This window comes from Onychostruthus taczanowskii, unplaced genomic scaffold (assembly GCF_017590055.1).
Source record: "Onychostruthus taczanowskii isolate IOZ18803 unplaced genomic scaffold, ASM1759005v1 scaffold5, whole genome shotgun sequence".
Lineage (NCBI taxonomy): Eukaryota > Metazoa > Chordata > Aves > Passeriformes > Passeridae > Onychostruthus > Onychostruthus taczanowskii.
The window spans coordinates 974,032-992,545 of NW_024502568.1; the positions used below are offsets into that span (position 1 = coordinate 974,032).

Here is an 18,514-nt window from a genome sequence, read left to right on the forward strand (position 1 = left end):
AAGCCTCTTCTCATTTACAGATTACTGATCTGAGTTGCCCAATTGCTGGTGCCACCTCAGTTTCCTTGTACTTTTAATCTCACTCAAAAGCCCAGAGCAGGTGCTTGTTTGGGGAACAGACCAGCTCAAAACCACAGGAGCCACCAAGACCTCCTGTGTTTTCAGAGATAATGCCATAGTCACTGGATAGAGTGACACTGAGTTGAAGGGATGGAGTCTCACCTTGTTTTGTGAACACTTGAAGGTGTCCCCAGAAGACATTACCCACTGCACTAATGCCCTGTATGGGCAAGGCCTGAGCACTCATACAAGGCTCTTTTGCCTTGCCCAAGCCCCAGTGAGGCAGCAGCGGGAATGAGACAAAACTATGCCAAACAGAAATAGTGCCAGGAGCTGATGGGAAGGGCAGGAGAGGAGAGGGGCAGACAGAACTGTGGAGGAGCAGAAGCAAGTCAGAGCTTTCTCTTGAGCTTGCGGCTGGCCCCGCCACCTCCGCTCCGCTCCCGCTTCTCCTTGCGGACACAGAAGTACTTGGTGACGCGCTTGCGGCACTGCTCGCAGCGCACAGCGCAGCACCAGTGGAACTTGCAGTTGCAGCTGGACACCATCTCGGCTCGCCTCTCCTCCACCGCCAGCCCGCAGTCCCCACACAGCCGCCGGCAGCTCCGCTTCTCCCACTTGCTGAGCGCCTTGCCCCTCTTCAGGCACTCCCTGCCCTCCGTGCCCAGCAGCCCCAGTGTCTTGTTCTCCAGGCAGTAGTCAGGAGAGTCTTCCAAATGGACCAGTTCCTTCTTGGAGATGGAACTGAAGGTCTCGGCAATGGCACCCCGGCTGGCAGCGCTGTTCCCTGCTCCCTGCAGCAAGTCCACCTTCAGGGCTTTGTGGTACCTCTCCTTGAGGTAAGTGCCCACCTCCCGGAACTCGGGCAACTGCAGCCAGCAGGTCTGGGTGGTGCAGCTTCCTGACACGCCGTGGCATTTGCAAGTCCGCTTCATGGTCCCTTTCACTGCCTACAGGGTGAGCAGAGAGAGGGGTTCAAGAAAACAAAACCGGAGGGGCCATTTCTGTACTGCAATGCATGCAGAATCATGGCTCCAGGTCAGTGGAAGAGTTTGGCATCAATTCTCCCTGCACAGTAGTCCTGAAGCTCACAGATTTGCTTTTCCACAGTGCTCCCCTCCTTGAACTGGGAGGAAGAGGACTGCAGAAAGTAATTAGCACTGAACACAGAAGCTTTGCTACCTTAGGGCAGACAGCATTGTATGGCTGACATCCCCCCAGGAAGTTGTTTCTTCTGGACATGTGTTTTTAGCCACATCAAATTGTGACTCTCCACAGTGAATGCTCAGAGCAAATTTGGTATGCACTGTCAGCTTCAGAGGGAGAGAGGTGCTCACCTTTCTACCTGCCTCGTTGTTATGCAGGTTCATAGCAGCTCTGGCATCTTGTCCAGTCTCCAGGGCATCCACAAACTGCTTGGAAATAGCTTCCCCAAAGCCCACGTTATCACTGCAGCCTCCCCACAGCCAGCCTTGTCCCCCTAAGAAAGGAGATGAGATGTGTGCTGTCAAAGAACCAGAAGAGGTTTCAGAAGTGATGGGAGGGAATGGAGGCTGTGGGGCAAATCCAGGCTTTCACCACACAGTACTCCCAGATTCCCTCCCACTGGGTTGATGACATTTCTCTTGAGGCCTGGATAGTAAGTGGCTCAGGCTGGCAGGCATGTCCTGTACAGCAAACACAGGCTTTCCAGGCTTTCTATAGAGCAGGATTTAGAAGCTGTTAGTTACAGTGCATTAGCAGACATGCAGATAAGCCTTTGGGTCTCTAATCACTTCTCAAACCCTGACTTCAGCTGGTTCAGAGTGACTTGCAGGGACAGCACCTTGCTAACTTGGATTAAAAAACTGGTGGATACATCCTGGTCAGAGGCAACAGATTCCCCTCTGCCTAGAGCAGCCCAAACCTGGCACATGTGCATCAAGGAGGCCTTGGTTTTGGCACACCCAGAATTCTGAGATGTTGTTTGGCATCTTAGAAGGGTCTGATTTTCTAGTTACCATCAAGAAACAAGGGAGTCAGAAAAGAACTGTGAAATTGCACAAAAATATGTGGAAGGTACTTTTCCTAACTGAGTGGGAGCTGAATGGGACTGGAAAAACATTATGCAGTTTTTTTCCTCCTAGAGAAAGATGCCAGATTTTTAATGAAGATTTGAAATCTGGAACATTCTGATCCTGACATGCCACATTGGTACATCATAGGAGTTGTGGTTTAATGGCCTTGTGCCTCTCTGGAAAGGCCTGACCCTCGCCTGGACTTCCCCAGGGCATCGTGATCCCCTCTCCCAGAGAGAGACAAGAGTGTTTCATGGGAGGTGGGTAATTCAGCGGATGATGCAGTCCAAATCAAGAACTGGGAGTGAAGGAAGTAGGAAAACCTTTCACCAGCTTGGATTCAGTCCAATGGCTGAATTGAATCATGCAGTTTTGGTCAAGCCCAAAAGTTTCCTGTGCCTTACAAGGTTTTAAGTCCACAATGGAAAGTTTTTTATTAAAAACAAATATATTTGTGGGAAAGGAAATGCAGCAGGACTAACTTGGTTTGCCAGAGAAGATAGAATTTGATGTGCTGTTGCCCAAAAGTCTTGCTCTGCTAGAGACAGGCATTCCCAAACTTTGGGCATCTATGCAGTAGTAGCTGTTTTCAAAACTATCAGCCAGTAAAGTAAATTACTAAATACTGGACACTCCAGAGGAGTTTGTCATAAAATGACACATACTGACTGCCTGGTGTGGCATGGCTTTTAAAAGATTTTGATAATTTGAAATTTGACCTCTTTCTATTCAAAACAAAACCCCTAAATGTCAGTGTTTTCTGTGAAAGCTGAGCAGAGAGCTGGAGTGGTGCAGCCTGGAGTTCCCCTGGAGGTGCTTGGTGGCTGAGGGCCTGGATATCACTGCCATGTGGAGGGTGTGATGGCTGTGTGCACCCACAGAGATTCTCCTGGTTGAGCTCTTGTGTGCCTGTCATGCTGACAAGTGCTAGAGAGCTTCATGAATGCCACCCTACTTTTTCTTATGGTCATTCTGCTGTGGGGCCAACCTGGTCTCTCAGGCCCTGGGAACCCTGAGGTCCCTGACCTGTGCTGCTGTATCAAGATCTGTGCTGCTGTACCAAGATCATTTAGGTGCATGGCAACAGATCCACTCCTCTGCCTGTGTGATATAGTCATTCTCTCCAGCAGCTTAAATAGAGTTCTTGATTTGAACCAGGGAAACTGCAACCCCTTCTACCTTCCTGTTCATGTGAAAAGTAATGGAAAGCATCAAGAGCTTGGCTGGTGTAAACTAGAGGTGGCTCCATTAGCTTTCACAGAGCTACTTAGGTTGGAACCAGGGAAAGCTTTTCTCTGAGCATTATTCCCAGGTGTGGGGACCAGGATGGGGAGGTGTTCCTGCAGGCCTCAGTGGAGGAGAGAAGAGCTTCTCCTGCCACCTGGGATGAGTGTGGGGCAGCAGCTCATCCCTCCTTACCCAGCTGTCCATTGCGGGAGTCGTCACAGCCACAGTTGTCAAAGTCCCCCAGGCTGCAGTTCCGGGTCAGCGTGTACATGACACCCGCAGAGCTGATGGCGTGGACAAAGGCTGTTTCTCGGTTTGCTGTCAACAAAAGATTTCATGGCAAGGGCAATGTTAGAAATTGGTCCAACCGTGCAGGAGTCTGCCCAGGACTCACAGGATCTGCAGTGGGGAAGACTTTGTGGGGTGGAGAAGAGGCTCTACCTGTCAGATTAGCTTAGTTTGGGCTTGAACTGCATGAAGATAGAAGCTCACAAATATGACCCAGACTGACTTATATAATTTGAAGGAGTGTGGAGGAAATAGCACCTGGCTGTCCTTGTGGGAGCTCAACAGTGGGGATATAGCACAGACTGCCAATGTCCCTCACTTCTCACTAACACACCCCCAACCCAAGGGGTCCTCTCCAAGTATCAAAGAGCTCCTTCCCCACAGTCCTCTCGAGCTGTACCTTCTGGTGAAAGAGCTCTGAGTAGTGGCCATATCTACCCACCAGGATCAGTCTGGGAATCATCAGCTGGCTTCACTGAGCCTTTGGCTTTCCTTTAATACCAGCAAGGTGTGGATCTGAGCAGATAACCTTGACAGGAATTGTTCTGGGACCTGCTTCTGGTCTCAGAGTGGGCCTTGTGCTGCACTTGTCTCCTCAAGGCTCCACTTTGATTCCTTGGTCCACCTCTACCTGGGGCTCTGGTCTCTTGTCTCCTGCCAGTCCCACCAGAGGCCTGAGGCTCTCCTCCATACCCAGGTCCTGCTTTTACAGAGCAGGTATGAGCCCAGCCCAGCATAAAACATAGGTCTAGAGGGCCAGATGTGCACTGAAATATTTCCTGGGACCTGCAAATAGGTAGGGAATAGGTTACAGTGACAATGACCACAGTCCCTTGCCATACAGTGGCCCAAGTCAGGGATGCTGGATTTCTGCCTAGGGCGATTCTGACATCTGGAAGATGTAGGAAGACTTTTGTCCTGTCTCTTGGCCAGAGCACAGCCACTAATGAACTTTCCTGCTCACTTTAGCCTTATCCCTCTGCTTGCAACCCAGGCAGCCTGTGCTGTTTCTCAGCCTCCCTGGGATACCCTAAGGCACCATATAGGCATGGTGTCCAGCAGGCCATGTGCAGGTCAGGGGCATGCATCCTTGTTGGGAGACAGTTGTGTAAGGTTTGGTCCTGTGTTAGCTGGGGTTCAGCAGGTCCATGGGCAAGGCTGGCATTGCAAGGAGGCCTTGGAGCGAGATCCCACTGTATCTGGGAGCTGATAGGTGAAGGGGTCTCCTGGGGAGATCCCTCTGGGGGATTCCTGGGAGAAGCACTTCCCGTGTGGGAATGGGGAAGAAAAGGAGGCACTTGGGAAGAGAGGAGGGGGGCCATGGGCTCTAACCTGTAGCAAGGGGGTCCCAGTAGTGGTATCCAATACTTTCCTTACCACTGCGCAGCCCACCGTGGCTGGAGAGCTGCAGTGCCCTCTCCGGGCAGTTCCAGCGGTCCCAGGCGAACTGGAACTTGCACTCCTCGATGCCGCTCTGCGCCCCAGCTGCCACGCTGCTGGAGTAGATGAGATAGGCCTAGGAGCAGAGCTGGGGGTCAGCACGGGGACAATGTGTATTTTCAACTGAAAGTAACCTGTGTGCCATCTTACAAACACAAGCTTGGCTTCCCTAAGAAGCTCACCCCACCAGCAGCAAACCCATTTTCTGCTGAGCTGGGTCAGAGCCTGAGCCTCCTGGGACAAAGATCAGCTCTTGGCTGTTAGTCACATTAGGAAATGTGCCAGCCAGCTTCTGCCATGGGGAACCCCTTATCTCTCCACCATGAGAGGAAACAGACCTTTCTGCTCAGATCAGGGAGCTCCAAGCTAGCAGATGCCTCAACCTGCCTTCTTCTTCACCACAGCCCATGGGGGAGAGCTAGTGCTTTGGGGCAAGGTTGCTCCACCAGTGTGTTGGGAGCTAGATGGGCCTGGAGGTGTTCCTGGGGAATAGCCAGAACAAAATCTGAATAAATTTTACAACTGGTCCTGGCTAAGAAAAAAAGCCTCTGAAAGAGGAGCACAAGGATGTGAGGAGTCAAAAATATGGAACAAAGTCCTGACTATTCTAGTTGTGCTCCTTGAGGAAGTATGTTTTACAGGGCCTACAGAAAATACTTTCTGGCTGGATCAGTGTGGCCCCTGGTGCTAACCTGATCCTCAGGAAGCAACAGATGTCAGGTGAGAGCTTTGGCTGGAGTCAATAGACAAATCTCCAGAATTTGGCCCCAACCAGCTTAAAAGAACTCCAGGTCAGCATTGCTCAGGGCTCATGCAGCCCAAGGAGCTCACAAGTTCCTGGCCTTTCTCTTTGCCTTATTGCTGGAAACTAGGGGGTGAGGGGAGCTGGGTAGAGAGGAGTGGGAAGGAGGAGCCCCTCTCTTTCTCTCTCCTTCCCTCTCTGGGTTTAGTGGAATCAGGGACAGAGATCAAAGGGATTTCTCTTACCTTGGGGCCCGTCATCAGGAAATTATTCACTGACCTGGAAGATAGAGACAGTGTCAGCAGGGAGGGGGTGATGGTGGGGGGGGCCTGGGGAATGCCAGGCATCCCAGGGCCCTGCTCTCACTCCCCCGCAGTCTGCCTGTCTCCTGGCTGCAGGCACCTCTGGTCTCTCCCCCATGTCCCTTTGCTTCTCCCTAAGAGACAGGCCAGTGCTGTCCCCTTCCCCCCACCCTGCTCCCCTCAGGCTGTGCTGGGCTGCACTTCCTTCACTGCTCCCTCCTTTTGCTCTCCTCTGCTCAGCTGCCCTTTGTACCAATCTACCCCTTATTTAGCTTTCTGGTTCCCCTAGCCTTGCTTTTTCCCTCACTTGCCTGAACTCAGGGTTGCATTTCCCCCAGCCCCAGCAGTGGGACCATGCTGAGGGAAGGAGGGCATCACACCATTGCTCCTTTGCAATATGTGTCCAGGTGCATCTTTCCACATGACAATCCCTTGTTTTCCTGTGCTGCTATGTCTTACTGCCCACACTCTCCTCTTGGTCAGGTTGTGGTGATGGCTGAGCGCAAATATACCTGTCCTTCCCATCCTCCTGGACACTGTGCAGGGGACCCTGCACAGTTTGGGGTGTTTGGGGTGGCTGGGAGGTCCTATACAAAGCTAAGCTTTCTGCTGTTCCCACTGAAGGTGTGTAGGGATCATCTCCAAGGGTCAGGCAGTGTGGCTTGGCTCCAACACTGTCCCTATGGCCCAGCAGAATGGATGCTGTCTGGTCTGAGTCTTTCTCCAGTAAGAAATACTGTTTCTGTGCAAATGGTCAGCATTGGGACTCCATATGGTGCAGTGACCACCTGCAGAATTTGGAGAATGGCTGGGTGAATCCTGCTTAGCTGCATCATGGCAGAAAGGACTGACACTTTGAAAAAGCCCAAGAGCCAACTCGAAATATCACAAGTCAGAAATTAAATAAGAAAAGAGAGAGTCTCCTAAAAATACCTAATTCCACTCTCTCCAGGTTTGTAAAATAACACTCATCACTATTTCTGGTGAGTCCATGGAACGTTTTCCCTGCTGGAACCCAGCACTTCAGAGCAATGGGTGACTGCTGTTATCACCCAGAGATGGCACTGGGGCCAGAGAGGTGGAATGAGTGAATTGAGATCTTGCAGTGAGTGAGTGATTGGGAAAATGACAGAGCATGCACTGATAGAAACTTGGTTCTTCAGCTTCTTCTCAAATTATGTTCTGCTTCAAATGAGTCACAAGTATTCCCTCATAAGGGAGAGAAAGATACTGTCTTATTGTGCTACAAATCCAGCACAGACGGTGTGGGGGCATCCCAGGGTGGGCTCAGGCACAGTCAGAAGCAGGCAATGCTGTCCAAAGCTGAGGGTCAAAGTACAGCCCTGCCATAGACACAGGGACACACAGGGTGGCAAGACTGGTCCCCAGACATCAGAAGTGAGAGATTAAGAGAGAATGTTGTCATGCCCTGGAAAACCACTTGTGCAGTTAGCAAGCCCACTTCACTTCCACCAGAACTGCACCCACAGAGATCCTTTCCAAAGTACACCACAAAAGGAGGTCTCATTACTTTAGCTTGGTCAAAATCACAAGAAACCTGATCTTTGCTGTTACAGTTTAGAGTTGGGAAAATGAGTTTGCAACATTTCATTCTGGCAAGTCTAGCTTTCTTTTGTTTTGGTTTGGTTTTTGTGGGTTTTTCAGTGAAAATGTGTTTATATTGATGAAGCTTTCTTTGGGAAAGATTCCCCTGGGTCAAAACAGGAGTGGGCTGTGAGAACAGGAGATTCTTTCCCTTTGTTCCAGGCTTGGGATTCAGACCCGGCTGTGCTCCAGCCCCCATGGGTATTTTAGCACGAAGTCGATGGTTGTTTTGCAGAGGAATTTTCCTTTGGAAGCTGCTTCTGCATTGTACAGCTAATTAAATATTTCCTGGGACTTGGAGAGACGGCATCTGTAGCCGAGTGATTAGAGCATCGGGTGACCTGAATCACACAGGGCCATGAACCTGGGGCTAATCAGACTGTGTAAGCTCCATGGGTCCCCATCCTAACGCAACTGGGTAGCAGCATGAACAAGTCATTTTTCCATCTGGTTTCCCTTCTGTCCATTGCCTTGACCTTAAGTGCTTTGCTATGGGGACCACACTCAGGATGGTGTCAGTGTGAATCTGGGCCCCTGGTAGCAGCTGTGAGAAAACTCTGGTAAAATACTCCTGCGTAGGCAAGAGCTGAAAAATTGCAAGTCCTCTCTTATATATGTTTTTTGTCATCAAAAGAAGAGATACATCCCATCTGCATTGCTTCCCATGTGGGTAGGAAAACCCAAATTCACAGTGTATAGAAGGGATTTGCCCAAACCCTTAGATTAGGAACATCTGAGATGTTCCAAGTAGGAGGAGGAGGATGGTAATTCACAACATCGGTTTACAGCAAACCAGCCTGTTTGCAGGAGTCAATTGACATGACTGCATTGAAGCAGAGGATCTGTTCCTTCCAGGATAAACTTCAAGGTCCACAAAAAGGCCAAGTTCAGGATATGCCAGTTCTCCCTCTGCAGCTGAACAAATGATACAGTAGCAATTTCCCAGCAGGATATTCTAAACAGTTTATAAAGTCAGAGAGACTGAAGGCATTTTCCTTGAGCTCTCAGATCAACAGGCAGGCAGGCTGCTGGCTGGGTTTGTAGGACTTAGACAAGTAAAGGATTCACAAAGTTTCAAGTGTTTTGTGCACTTGACACTCCAATGTTTAACTATTGCAGCTTCAGCTGGGTTCAGGAGAAGGGAAGATGGGACTATCATATGGCTAGAGGCTGGCTGAAATTTTTCTTACTTGTGTTGAGAGGCAAGGAAAGATAGGAATGGAGACAGAATCTGTGTGCTTTTCTTTGCTATGATAATTTAGCTAAGAAAAATGCATCTCCAATCTGTATATAGTCTCCAGTAAGGGAAGAGAGCAATTAAGCCACTACTTACACAGATGTAGTACAATAGTGGCAGTAGGCAGTATGTCTAGAATCATCTCTGTGCTGCAAATAGGAATCACTATCAAAATCTCTCTTAACTCTTTTCTCTGTAGTGTGAATCTTAAAAACAAATTATGTATTTCTACTAAATTTTCATTGCATTGTAAAGGAAAGCAGAATGTAATACTAAACTAAGTAAGTAGTTGCATTTATAGCTGACGTTAACCAGCCCAATTTCTATGACATTGGTGATTTTTTTATATCACACACATGAAAAGAGACACTTGAAGTAATTCTCTGAGAAAGGTCAGGGAGTTTCTAGCTGTTTAAACCCCTTTCCCTCCGTCTTCAAACTCCAGGACAGCATTGCACGGACTGAAGCAGAGCAGGCTCATAGCTGAGCAGGTAGAGGGAGGACACCCCCGAGTTCCTCTGCCCCCTCCCCAGGCTGTGCAGGGCCCTGGCCAGGGCACGCTGCTTCCCTCAGCACAACTCTATGTCTCCAGGTAAAAAGTAAATCTAGGGCAAGAGATTGTCATTGGATCCAATATTAGAAAATTGTTTCAAAGGTAGGGAATATCTTCAGCAGGAGTTTTCTATCATAGTTTTATTGAATCTGAAAGCAAAGAACCCTGCCAAGCAGCTGTCCCATTGTATTTTGCTCATATCAAATACTAATAAGCCTCTGATAATTCTCAGTTACAACTTTAACCAATAACATCACACTCATGAGTTTAGCATCACGCTCCTCAGTTTAATATGCCCTGAGAGCCTTACCTAATCTCTCATTACAATATTTGTCTGATACCTTACCACCCACTCAGGCTACTGTGCTGCTGGTTCTGCTCTTTAGAAAATTATAAAGCTGGATTTACATCTTCACTGTCATTATTGTGAATAGAGAAAATGGATAGAATTTTCTTTTAGATCTGAGTTTTGTTCTCAATATGAGCTCCCCGAGGTTGTTAGAAAATCAGGGGGGCTGGAAACCAAAGACAGTGCCACAGCTGAAGTGTAAAAAATACATTTAGGAGAAAACTACTGAGTTAGAGATCTTTATATCACTCCCACAGGAGAGGAGATTGGGGCAGCAACTCAATAACATTTGGAACTTTACTTATTTTTTCCTCATTTTTCTCTATTATTTTGAAGATTTTGTTCCTAAATGCAACCCTGACATTTTGATCACCTAGAAATAATATATTGGTTGAATGGTCCGTTAAATGGTAAAAGCTGATCCCACGCAAAGAAGGAAAGTGGCCATATATATATATATATATACAAACATTTATTGTTGTTCTATATGGCTGCCCTCCCATGTTTCCACTCCCAATTCTTGTGATTAAATCAAAGGAAAAAAAATGTGTTTTAAACCATTGGATCAGATAGAGAAAACCAGAGCAAATTTCAAGCAGAATTATTTTATGATTCTCACAAATTTGTCTTATTTCTCCTCAAGAGTTAAAGGAGAGTGTCTGTAAAAAGATAATTTCAAATAAAGGTTGCAATTTTCCTTTCTCTATGGAACTCATGACCTATGAGCAACATGCACAGAGAAGCGGGGTTGTCTTGATCTATAAACTTTTCTCTTAGATAAAACTGCTGAGAGACAGGGAATTTAAACATCCAACTTTGGACTGAAAATGTCTTGGATTTCCATATGTAGCTCTACTTAGTGTGCTGAAATTTCTCTGCTTTGAACTGTTTCTTTAAAATATTGTGGTTTTTCCTTTTAATGTATTCTGAACCTGTTTTTATTGAGAAAAGCAAGACACATACACAGGAAGAGCAGAAAAATAACAATAAAATCAGCATGAGTTCTTGCCTAGCCTTTCTGTAGAACATACATATTACCTGTGTTCCAGAAGGGAGGTTTATCTTGAGTTTGCTGCTTTATAGTATTTAGACATATACAAATTGTTGTGTATTCTTTTAATGAAAGGAGTAGAAAATCTCTGAAAGAATGTAAATTTCACTTTCAGACTAACAGGAATGAGTTCCCATTTACTCTTTAGTTTCTCTTTTTGTAATTTTGATTTCTCCATCCATGGTAATAATCCTAGAGATCTGCTATGGAGAAGGCAGGGGATTTTAGTAATTGAATGGTAAAAGACTTTGCTTGCCGCTAGAGATAAGTCTGTAACCCACTGAGCAGATTCCCCAGGACAGCACAGCAATTGAGAAAAAAATTTGGGTACTCAGTAAAAATCACGTAGGAAAAATACCTGCAGAGATCATTTCCCTTTGAGAATGGGACTGATCTATCCCACAAGGAATGATACAAGATTTGATGCAAGCATAATCTCTTTCTGTTCACCCTTTAAGAACTTCTTGGGAAATAAATATAACACCGCCCTCAGGACAAAGCAAGAGGACCACAGGAGATGGCCACAGATTTGTGCACAGCAGAACTGGTCTGATGGGACTCGGGTGGTTGGAAACTGAGCTGTAGCAATCGCCGTAGCAAAAGCAGCTCCCCAGGAAACACTAATACATGAATTTCAGACAAGTAATTCTGCCCCTGTGTGTGCCAAGGAGCTTGGCTGTCAGGCTGCTCATCCAGAGTGACACTCCTGTGGATCTAACTCACCCCTGCGGGCTCTGAGCTCTTAATCACGGACTGTCCTCTTTGGGGAGCGTGAGAAGAAGCCCCACTTGATTTAATTAAGACAAGACACAAGCTGACTGGGAGCCTTTGGAAAAACAAGTCTCTGGCTCTTCCATTGGGTTATCTTCCCACTTGAAAGTGAGGGGCTAGGTCTCAGCATCCACTCTCCCCTATTTTACCCCGGCTTACAATCTGGCCCCTAGTTATTTTTGGGAGATACAGGGAAAAAGAGGGACTTTCATAGATCTAACCTCTCTGCCACCGAGTGTGTAGGGACTTGGTTAAATATCTGATTCCATTAAAGACAGAACTGAGCTAAGTGAGAAAGGGGAGACATTTAGGAAGGTGAAGAGGAATTTCCTTAGGGTATCTGGGAAGAGCACCTGCCTGTGACACAGACTGTGATGCTCTTGATACTCACCAGGCATAGCAGAACTGGAAGAAGGGAGTGAGGAAGAAGATGCCCAGATAAGGGTCCATGTGAAATATAAAATCCAAATAAAGAGGGAGAAAGTAGATCCTAAAAAAAACAAATTTGAGTACCACCACCACCAGAGAAAAGGAAAAAAAAAAAAAAAAAAAAAAGCACAACTAATTTAGGGAAGGGATGGAGTTATTTTCCAGCCGGCAGTCCTGGTGTGATGAAGAGGCGGATGCCTCCTGAATCCCACCTTCTGCAAAGGATAACCAATCCTAAAGTAAGAGCTAAAGGGGGCTGGTGAAATGGAGCCGCAGAACTTCCTAAGAAGAGATTATCTACTTAATTAAAGATTTTTTTTTTCCCCTAAGTCCTTTAGCCAATCAGGACTCAAGTGCCAGAGAGAGATTGAACTGATGAAAAGAACACCCCAGGTTCCTCGAAGACAAATGCACCACGAAAGGGATAAGAGGGAGGGAAAAGGGGGGGAAAAGAAAAAAAGAAAGAAGAAAAAAAAAAAAAGAGAGAGAGAGGGATAAAGAAAGAGACAGCAAATCCCTTAAAGTAATCACTAGATTCAATCTCCATCAGCACTGCCCTGGCTCTCCATTCCCAGCAAAGGCAACTGGAAGGACTGCTTTTGAAGTGTCTTCTCCTTCTCTTGCCTTGGAGACACTGCTGAGCTGGGGTGCACTGGGTGCCCTGGGGAGGTGGGATTGGGTTCAGGCTGTCTGCATCTGCTGCTTGGGTCACAGATATGATCATTGTCTCTGCCTCAGTCTCCCCCAGAAGTTTAAGGAGGATCAGGGCCAGTTCCAACTCCATCTGCTTCTCCTTCATCATGGTGACCTGCTCTTTCTTCCCACCTCCTGTTTGCATCAGGCTATCCTCACTCCAGGAGAAAGGCCTCTGACTAAGCCTTCCTATTCCCCTGTAATTTTTTGCTTTTGGTATTTCCTATAAAGTCCATGGGAGGGGATCTTTGGTTTGGAAGGGTTAGCAATCTCTCACTTATCCCAGGCCAGCAGCTGCTGGAGCTACTTAGAAGTGCATCCAGTCTGTGGCAGCTGCTCACATGGGACATCCCAGTTACTGTCACAGCACCCACCACAGATATCCTGACTGGCCCTACATCAACATGACCAGGTGTATCACCATGTCCCAAAGCATGGGAAGAGCTTCTCCACACTATGCAATTGAATTTTATGCTGTGGACATGATCAGCCAAAACGTGGGCTGAGGCCAGTCAAACTCATTTAATCCAGGGCACAGCCACCAAGCAGAAGTGCTGGACCCAGGCAGGATTTGAAGAGGACTGAGACCATGTGGCTGAGCCATCAGGCAGGGCTGGCAGGAGGTTGAGCTTTGCTTGGGGATACTTCAGGTGGACCCTGGGTTGCAGACTCTCAGGAAAGGAAAGCTGCTCAGCAGAGATTTTCTCTCTGATGGATTTTGGCTGTCTCACACTGAGCCCAGCTGTGCTCAAGTCAGGGAGCCCTGGCCAGGCACAGCACAGAGGACGCTGCTGGCAAAACACCACCTTTGCCCAGAGTGCTGCCTGTCCAGCCAGGGCACTCCCTCACCCCAAGGGTGGCTGGGCACTTTCTGAGCACCTAGAAGAGAATAAAATGCACGTGGCTGCAATTTATCCCAGGGCCAGCTGTGCCACCAGCTGTGTCCTATTACAGCAAGACTGATGGTATTTGCACTCATTAAAGCCCCAGGTCCTGGAGCCCTGAGCATTTTAAAAACTAAGGTGTCATGTATGCTGAGAAAAAGCTTGAGAATTTGTCTAGTAGAAGATAAAACCCCAAAAACTGAAAGGTGAGAGAAATGAGCCCTTTATTTATTCTTAAATTATTTTTTAATACTACTTTAAATTATTAATTACATTGAAGCAAAATTTCAATGCTGTGATGTTTAGCACAATTTAGTGGGTTTGGTTGTCTGATTCAAGTAGTGGAGGTAGCTGTGTTCCTCCTCCCAGGCTGTCCTGGACTCGGTGTAGAGAGCAGCTGCAGAGGCTGATGCTGCCTCGGGGAGCTGAGGGTCTGCCAAGGGGCTCAGCAGCACTGGGACAGCACTGGTGAGCTGCAGGAGATGCCACCATCCTGCATTTGGCATCTCTTTCTGGTGGTAGAAAGGGGAATAATTTTCAGTTGTGTCTTGTAAGTCTGTTTCAGGATTCTTGAGCTGAAGTTTTCACATTTCTCAGGTCCAGCAGCAACAGTATTTTGAAATCATGCAGCACTTCAGACATTTCTTGACCAATTGGAAAGGAAAGACACCATTGGATTCACTGGGTTGAGCTGGTTTTGTTACTCCCTGACAAATTAAGTAAGAAGATTACAAAAAGTAGGAAAAAAAATAATATGTGGATCCAAAATAAACAGATGCAATTAATTGTTTTTATTAACTGTTGCAAGAGGCACCCAGACCTTTCTCCAAGCTCACAGAAGCACCAGCAGCTTTGGAAACATCAGCCTCCTCTGCCAACATCTAATTCCAATTAAATGCAACACTCACTTTCCTGGAAACAAGCCTGTTTTTCAAACCAAAGAAGCTGGAGGCAAAGTCTGAAACAAAACTGTCCCAAACACGTTTCAAAGTATTTAATTACAGTTCTCAAAAGCTATTAAGAAGATTCTATGAAGCATTACCTAAAGAAATGAGATGAAAAATTGTTTATCATGTTCCTCAAATTTTGTTATTGTTACTGACAGAAGCTCTGTAAGTTTACTAAATGGATGCAGAGAGAAGTAAAACACATTTTATGGCCAGAACAGGTACCTTACCCCACTTGACCTGCTGGCCAATACAGATCTCTTCTGACCTTTGCACTGAGTACTGTGATGTGTGTTTGACTATTTGTTCATTTCCCAGAATGGCAGGCAGGGCTTGAGGACAACAGCAGATAGAGAACCTGCCACCATCTGCAGTAATTACTTCCAGTTTGTTAAAAAAAAAAAAAAAAAACAAAAAAAACCCACAAAAACTCCAAAACAAAACAAAAACCCACCAAATTCTAATATAATATGTCTAAGTTTAATTTCTAGGGTACAGAGAAAATTTGAACTGTCATAAAAGGACTTGTACAAGTTATCACAAAAGAGAAAAAGTGAAAAATAAGGCCTTTAACACTCCTGCTTCCTTCTACCCCAGTACCAATGCAACAGATGGATTTGAAAAAAGAGGTTAAAAAGTGAGGGTAAAAATTCCAAGTCTGGCTCACAGATATCTCAGGAGTTTCTTGGTGTCAATGCAAAGTGCTCAAAGAACAGATTTGTTAAAACAAAATGGGCATTAAAAAGGTCAAGAAAGAATTTGACATTTCTTCTGTTAAAAAATATGTAAAAGGTATAAGATTAAAATAAAAGAAAATTAGTCTTATCTAGGCAACACACAGAATTCAGACCTGAAAGGACTGAAATAGTCTCAGGAAGGTCCAGCTTCCAGTGCAGTAAGTGAATTTCAATTGTTTTGACTGTAGCTTTGCCTTTTGGACCAACTAAATGCATCTTTAATAGTGCCTAAAGTCTGTCAAAACATCCACCAGCACCCCAAGAAGGAGTGTGTGCTGCTCACAGCCCGGTAGTGGACATACCCTGTGCTATTCTGCTTCTTCAGTCAAGTGGCTCCAGAAACAAAGCCAAATAAAGGCTGGGGAAATGCAGTAGCTTCCATGAGATAAACTAACATGCAATGGAAGCAAACATGGAATTTGTAGCATTTTGGCTCTGAAAAGGCAAGAAAGGTGCTGGTGTACCCAGAAGCCTCTCTGTTAATTTTTGTGTTTAGCTGTATCAGTCAGAGATTGTGCCATTAAAGACAGTATTGACACACCAGAAGATGCCAACAGTGGTGCGACCTCTTTGCTGTAAGGTTGATTTTGTAACCCAGCACTGTTCCCCCACGCTGTTCTGAGCATGGGTGACGCACACAGAGCAGACTCCTGTGAGGTCTGCTTGTGCTTTACCAATACTGCGAGTATCCTCACATTTGTACGTTCATGCAGGGACAGCTCAGTGGATCCTTGTCCACTGCAATGAACTGTGGGATGGAACTCATCCATCATACATCATAGGAAGTGACTTGACCTGAGGAAGCAGACCTGAGGAACCCAAGGAAAATCTACTTGGGAGCTGCTTAAATAGGCCCAGTGTTGCACCACAGACATACATTTTCTTTCCTTTTCAGGCTCTCAGTGCTCCCTTCAATATTATTATTACTGGGAATATTTGTAAACAAAACTGCATTTTGAACTGTAAGAATGAAGAATTAAAAAGGCTGCTCAGTGACGTGCTTCAAACTTCTTTAGCCGAAACAGTTTGCAAGCTCTGCGAGAGCCCTAAATAACTCCAGCTAACTTACAACTGGATCTCCTTCACCCAAGTCAGTTTGTTTGGCTCTAGTGCAGAAAGACTGACTGGTTTGAAGCCCCTTTTGTGAGACTGACGGGAGGAGGTTTAGCTGAGGGATTTGCCCAACCCTGTGATTTTTTCATCTCTGATTTGCTACGCAGTCTAATGACTGTGCAGCTCTGGGTTATCCTGTAATTTGTCCCTCTGACGAGCCAGCCTGCCGTGTCAAAGCCGGCAGATGGTGCTCCCAGCTTGGCCTGCGGCTGGGCTAAGGCTCAGCACTCCTGTGGAAGAGGATCCCTGGATTGCAGGGGTGCAGGGAAATGCTGTTCTTCTAGACATGGCCATGTCCAGCCCAGGCTGTGCACAAGAGCCAAGCTTAAAAATTCTCCTTTCCTCCTCCCTGTTTCTCCAGACCAAGTATCTTGAGGCCTCAGAGTAAGTAAAGTCCAAAGATGAGTGTGACTGTTTGTGTCATGGCAGTGGTGCTGCTGGTGGCTGTGCCCACAGCTGGAGGTCAGCAGTGCCACGGTGCAGCTGCCACCTGTGTGCTGCAGCACACTTCCCACAGCCAGTCTCTGTGGTGGCCAGTGAGACCCCTACCAACACCTGGCCTTAACTCAGGGATGAGCAGATGCTCCCCAGCTCTCGGCAGGAAGGTGGCTGTAAGGCTGTCAGCAGTATGCACAGGTCTGTAACCACACTTTCTCACTGATGTGCCCCTTAACAGGTCCTGGGACAAACCCCAAGATCAGGGAACAGCAAATCTGGCTCAGCTCTTTGCCCTACAACAGCAATGGAAACTGCACTGGGGTAAGTCCAGGGAGGTCCTTCCTCTTTGCCTACAGCTGACTATCATGACTAACCTTCTGCATTTGTCTGGAATGAGTCAGACCTGTAAAATCATGAGACCAGCTTGAAAATAATACACAGTGTGAGCTATTTGTGTTCAAGTCTTTAATGTACTCTTGGGGCTTGTTTCCTCTGGAAATGGCAGGGCTGGGAACAGGCTGTTCTCTTGTAAAAAGGCAAGCTGGGCTCCAGGCAATTGGACTTTCCAATGAACGCCCAATGTCAAAAGGCTTGCCAGAAATTATGGGGGTAGTGACACTGAGCAGGCATATAGGGCCTCTCTGTGTTGAGCAAAACTTGCTGAGTGTGGGTCCGGGCTGTTTGCCTGAGAGATCTCACACGTTCAGTGTTTGTACATTAACATACTGGATCCTTTTTGCTCTGTCCTTGGCCAAGAACTCCTCTTGGCCTTGCGTGTAATACTTGTTGCTACTCTTCACGTTGGGAGTGGCTGCATTTTAGTGGTGAACATCAGATCAGCCCATGGGGTGCGGTGGCTCCCAGTGAGCTGTAAGGAAAGCTGAATCATTTCCCCATAAAACCCAGGGTGCAGGATCTGGCTCCAGCTCATGTTCCCCAGTGTCATCTGCATTGACTAGGACTATTTCTTTTGTCAGAATAGTGAGCCAGTCCCAATAAATGGTGATGATGATGATGAGCTTGGAGGCTGAATCAGGCAGCCAAGATGAAGAAACAGCTCCAAGATGGTCAGGATAAACTGGCACCACAAAATCTATCACCAATCCTTTGAAAATGTCATTGCTGACAGAGCCACTATCAGGCTTTCTGTCACAATCTTAAACACGAATCACTTTTAATGATGGTTGTCAGAAAAATGTTACAGACAGACTGTTGTTGGACAACCCTGACCCCTTTTATAAGTGTCCCAAGAAAGAGGCATAATTAATAAAACATCATTTTTGTTTGCCTGTTTGGAACAAGCCCCTTGGCTTTCACACTGCCAACCTGGACAAGGTATCACCACTGATGTGGGCCACCACAAAGAGGTTCTTTCTTGAAGCACAACACTCTCTGAAGGAGATGTTTCCTTTCCCATCTAAAATGAACCAGATATTTCAGTTACAAATTAAGAGCATGGTCTGTATCCTAATCGAGATTTCCCCTGAGTCCTAAAAACCACAAATGCAGAGAGTGAGGGAAAGAGAATTGTGGCTAGAAATAATAAGCTTTTTTTGAGTGCCACTGTTGAATCACAGGTAGGAAAGAGGGC

At 46.7% G+C, this 18,514-nt stretch overlaps 1 protein-coding gene across 2 annotated transcripts; it reads right to left on the reverse strand.

Moving 5' to 3' along the window:
• Window positions 1-366: 366 nt before the first annotated feature.
• WNT8B (Wnt family member 8B) lies at window positions 367-12,132 on the reverse strand. Of its 2 annotated transcripts, XM_041415610.1 has the most exons (6): window positions 12,074-12,132; window positions 6,060-6,093; window positions 5,010-5,148; window positions 3,537-3,662; window positions 1,398-1,540; window positions 367-1,010 (listed from the first exon to the last, which is right to left on the reverse strand). In XM_041415610.1, the coding sequence occupies exons 1-6, from the start codon at window positions 12,130-12,132 to the stop codon at window positions 453-455; spliced, it is 1,059 nt and encodes a 352-aa protein (XP_041271544.1). In that variant the 3' UTR covers window positions 367-452. The 2 variants fall into 2 exon arrangements, with proteins under 2 accessions (XP_041271544.1, XP_041271543.1); XM_041415609.1 differs by lacking the exon at window positions 12,074-12,132 and having other exon boundaries at window positions 6,060-6,361.
• Window positions 12,133-18,514: the final 6,382 nt, after the last annotated feature.